Source organism: Alligator sinensis, unplaced genomic scaffold (genome assembly GCF_000455745.1).
Source record: "Alligator sinensis unplaced genomic scaffold, ASM45574v1 scaffold1546_1, whole genome shotgun sequence".
NCBI classification, from domain to species: domain Eukaryota; kingdom Metazoa; phylum Chordata; order Crocodylia; family Alligatoridae; genus Alligator; species Alligator sinensis.
In genome coordinates, this window is record NW_005842689.1 from 162856 (window position 1) to 168013 (window position 5158).

General features: G+C 40.9%; 1 protein-coding gene across 6 annotated transcripts in view; it reads right to left on the reverse strand.

Annotated features, from left to right (window-relative positions):
• RUFY3 (RUN and FYVE domain containing 3) overlaps positions 1 to 5158 on the reverse strand; it is a 79153-nt gene that overhangs the window by 58621 nt on the left and 15374 nt on the right. For 2 of the 6 annotated variants that reach the window (XM_025215947.1, XM_025215950.1), the window contains exon 3: positions 1634 to 1687. The exons of 3 other annotated variants lie outside the window; for them this stretch is intronic. In XM_025215947.1, the coding sequence (XP_025071732.1) occupies positions 1634 to 1687 (54 nt within the window). Of the gene's footprint in view, positions 1 to 1633; positions 1688 to 2537; positions 2587 to 5158 lie in introns of those variants that run through there. One more of the 6 variants, XM_014524869.2, reaches the window with a different exon arrangement.

The window sequence follows — 5158 nt, forward strand, 5'->3', positions numbered from 1 at the left end:
AGCTGGATCACGCCCCCATTCCCCCTCTCCCCGCCATCCCCTCCAGGGCTGGAGCGGGGCTGGGTCATGTCTCCCACCCCCTCTACAGGGTCAGGTCAAGCCCCCTTCCCTACCACATCTGGATAGGGGCTGGACTGCCCCCTTTCCCCGCTGCACAGCCAAATGGAGCCTTGTTGGATCTGCCCTGGTCACCAGCTTAGGTCTACTGGCTGGATCCCATCCCGCCCACTAGACAAATATTGAGAACTACTTCTCTAAATTATTGGGGGCCAACCTTCTGGCCCTGGGTGCCAAGTAAGAAGAGGTACAGGTATACTCTGGTAGTATTCCCATGCCAGGAACTCCCAAAATAGTCCTCAGCTGCTGTTGCTTTAAAAGTAACAGCTGGGGCAGGCAGAGCATCCACAGAGACAGCAGCAGCTGAGCTGGGACTGTCTGAGTTTCTAGTGCGGGTAAGACTGCTGTCCCCACCCCACCCCTGCTCTCACAACTGGATCCCAGCCCACTCTCATAACCCACATGCCCCTGACTTTCATAACTGCACAACAAACCCCCTCCCATCCCATAGGGTTTGCCCTGGACTCCAACTTTGTACACCTCCCCAATCTACCACATGCCACGCACACAGGCTGTTAATGCCACTGGTGGCACCCCTGCCACACTTGTACAAAAGCTTAAAATTCAAGCATAAGCAGTCCCATTAGTCATATGAGCAAAAAGTTACATACATGTTTGCTAAATCAGGCACTACTTTCTTTCTTCCTTCCTTTCAAGTGCCACTAAGAAGCATTTTGAAAAAAATAAAATTGAATTAGGATCATAAAAAAAATCATAGGGCTGGAAGAAACCCTCAAGGGTCAGGTAGCATAACCCCCTACACAAATGCAGGATGCACTATTATGCCATCCCATACAAATGCCTATCCATCCTGTACCCATTTCATCTTTTGATTAGAACGTATAATAGCACAGATTGAAAATTTGGTATGAAGAGTCTCAACAAGATTTTTTTTTTAAAAAAACATGTTTTAAAACCTAATTTTAAATGTCTTGGATCTATATCACTCAGCCCTGGAAACTGTCATTCCAGCCACTGATTCAGAAGGATAGTAGCTTCAGACAGTGTTCCAGAATAAGAAAACTAGTCCCACACCTTCTAAACTTTTATTGTGGTCTCATCTTCATTTTAAGTACTAACAGCTTCATCTTTTCATGGTTTTTTGTTTTTTAAATCAATACTGATAAGAATTTAAAAGGCAAGACTGGACAGATGGGACCAATATCAAGACGGATCAAATTTGGAACCCAAAAGTCTTTACAATGTACTTTAAAAAAAGGTAATAGGTAAAAAATACCACCACATACATACATACATGCATACACGCATCCCTGTTGTGAGTGAAAACATTTTGTTTAGAATATCAACAGTATAAACCATACATTTCAAGCCAAACGATGCAACTAATACAGCACTGTTCAGATGGTGAACCTAGTTCAACTAGACAAGCATGTTTATAATCACATTTATTACCAATGAAAAGGAAAACTGTGGTTGGTACTCAGGCTCAGAGTGATATCTTAAAAACCAAAGACAAGTGGAAATAAAAGCTGAAAGATGTTGGTGTGGCACGCACCTTCAGTATCATCACGCAATTGCTCCACCAAATCTGTCAAATCCTCCCAAGAGTCTTTGCAAACAGCAAAAAGAAAGGAAAAGAAAGAAAATGTCATGCAAGCCATAATCTAAAGGAAAGATTCAAAATCAAGATATAAGAAAGGGAAAACTGAAAGGGAAATTCTTCTAATAAGAAGACTCAGTTGGTAGTGATAAGAGATTTCTAATTCAAAAGAGTTTATTAGTTTGCACAAAGCAATATAACAAGGATTTTTTGTTGGTGGTTTTTGTTTTGGGTGGTTAAGAAGAGATAGCTTTTTATTTTATTTTTTTTATAAGAGATAGCAAGTAATGCACGCTAGGTAGAATTTGGGTATGTTTAACTCTCAACATGATTAATACTTGTGTAAACCATTTCCTAATAAAGAATTCCAAGTAGAAATCTATATTTTTGTTTTATAACTATGAAGATCAAGGAACTAAACTTGTGATATCAAACTTCTCCATGTGACACTGGCATCTGCTTCAGGTTTCTTCCCCCCCACTCCAACCTTTCAATCTGACATAAATAAAAGAAGGAAATAGAGCTAAAAGTGAAAAGCAAGTTCTATATGCTCTCTGTGTTTTAAAGACAATGTACACAAGACACAAGCAAAACTAAACAGTGACATTCCTGTTCTACAGACTGCAAGTCACATTTTAAAAAGATTTGCACAAAAAATGGTGTGCCAACATCTCAAACAAAAACACTTTTGATTCTACTGCTGTCCTGCAAGCTGCAGATAGGTAAAGGGGAGGAGGCAGAAAAGTGGGCAGAACAGAGAAAGCTGGTCTCAACATGCATACTAAGTCTCTGTCCTTGACTCCATAAACAGTTACCAAACCAGAACTGTAAGTTAACAAATTCTTGGCTTCTTACTTACGTGTTTTGTTCTCTCCTGAAACACTAGTTCTCATTCAGCATGTATGCTTGAGGGGTGAGAAAATTTAATTCCTTTTTCCAAACAGAGCTCTGGACAAGGTACTGGGCAAAGTACACTCCCTATGACATCCTTTCTCCCTCCCCCTCTGAAAAGCTACTGCTCACCTCCTCCCCAAACCAAGAAACCAGATCTGACTTGAACAACAAAACACTTTACACCGAACAGCTTATTAAGCACAAGAACTCTCCCATATTAGAGTCTTAATGACTGATTTCCATATTTTATTATTCTATTAAACTCTACAGTTAATACCAATTCCTTTTTAAAAAAAAGGAGTTTCATACCTTATTTCTTTAATGAGACCTATATTTACTTTTTCTTAAATAACTAAGTACCTGCATCTATAGAGACCAAGAAAGTGGAACAGATTTTCATTTTCAGAAACAGTGTAAGCACTGAAGATAGTGCCTTTCAGAAATTAAATATTTGAGGAAAACACTTTACATAATGGAATGCTACTGATAAAGACGCTGAGGTTGCTTATATCCATTGGCATAGTACTTTACTCTTTTAGTCATTAAAGAGCCCAACAACTCCTGTAAATATTTAATAAAATTTGCAAGCCTAAACAGAGACTACCAAATACTAGACTTACACTGCATGAACCTCAGATGACAACTAAGGTAAAAGGGATCATAGGCTAAACATAATGAAGTGAGTGAGTGAGAGTCTTCTTGACTTTTAAACTTGTATTATAAAAAAGTTAAACACAAAAGGTAAAAGTGCAGAGAAGTGTGTGGCCTCCCCAGGGATTGAGCATGAAACACTTGTCAGTAGCAAAAGCACACATATCAGCAGAGATTGAAACCTCCTCCCTAACAGCGCCCTTCATGAGGTTACACATTTAGAACTAGTTGTCCATCTTCTACCTCATAGTGTTCCTTCAATGGACACAAACTGGTCTGAGTAAGAGACAGAGAAAGAGAACTGGAAAACCCTTTTTACTATATAGTAAGGACTTTGCACTTAACGTAAAAAGATTAGAGAAAAATATCACTATTGTTTTTAGCTTTTCTTTATGCAACTGACAGCAGTTTGTGGAAATTCATTTCCTCATTAACCCTGTATAGTTAGCTTTTCCTCTTCTGTTAATGTTTTCAAATAGCAAAGAAGAAGAAAACTCAAAACAAGTAACTTAAGTATCTCAACTACTACATTTTTAGATAGCTCTTTTTACCTTCATGGAATCCCTTTAAAAGAATGTCCTACTTTGACTTGGATGTTGCCAATAAATATCTACTTAATTGTCCCATAGTGCTAGAAGTCTTAATTAGTCTCTGTGTATAAGGAAGACTTAATTAGATGCTACCCTACAGTTAAAAACAGTTCCTTAAAATTTAATGAGAAAGGGAAATCTGGAGGCAATAAAAAAGCATGAGAGGAACAGGTGTCTACGAAGGGTCAGCTATCTTCTATGCCACCAATTTGTTTCTACTATTACAAATTCTAACAAAGTTCATAGAATCATAGAAAATTAGGGCTGGAAGGGACCTCAGGAGGTCATATCTAGTCCAACCCCCTGCTCAAAGCAGGACCAGCCCCAACTAGATTATCCCAGCCAAGGCTTTGCCTAGCTGAGTTTTAAAAATCTCCAAGGATGGAGCTTCCACCACCTCTCTGGGTAACCTGTTCCAGTGCTTACTACGCATCTAGGAAGAACATTTTTCCTAAGATCTAACCTAAGCTTCCCTTGCTGCAACTCGAGACCATTGCTCCTTGTTCCATCATCACCCACCATTGAGAACAGTCTAGCTCCATCCTCTTTCGAACCCTTCAGGTAGTTGAAGGCTGCTATTAAGCCCCCTCTCAGTATCCTCTTGTCTAGACTAAATAAGCCCAATTCCCTTAGTCTTTCCTCATAATTCATGCCACCCAGCCCCCTCACCATTTTTGTCACCCTTCGCTGGACTCTCTCCAATTTGTCCACATCCTTTCTATAGCGGGGGAACCAAAACTGAACACAGTACTCCAGATGTGGCCTAACTAGTGCTGAATAGAAGGGGAAAAAATCACTTCCCTTGACCTACTGGCAACATACCTATCAATGCAGCCCAGTATGCTGTTAGCCTTCTTGGCAACAAGGGCACACTGCTGGCTCATATTCAGCTTATTGTCCACTGTAACCCCCAGGTCCCTTTCCGCAGAGCTGCTGCCCAGCCAGTCAGCCCCCAAGTCTGTACTGGTGCATGTGATTGTTCTGTCTGTCCTAAGTGCAGGACTTTGCACTTGTCCTTGTTGAAGCTCATGAGATTCCATTCGGGCCAATCCTCCTATTTGTCTAGATCACTCTGAATCCTAGCCCTACCCTCTGGCATATCTACTACCCCCGCAGCTAGGTGTCATCTGCAATTGTAGCTATTAAACGAAGAACCCACATATCGTCATAGGCGACTCCATCCTGAGAGGTACGGAAGGACCCATCTGTTGCCAGGACCCCTCAACACAAGAGGTCTACTGCCTGCCCGGAGCAAAGATTCGGGATGTGATGGGAATAATCCAGGCCAGGATTAAGCCCACCGATTACTACCCCATGGTCCTAGTCCATGTGGGTACTAATGATG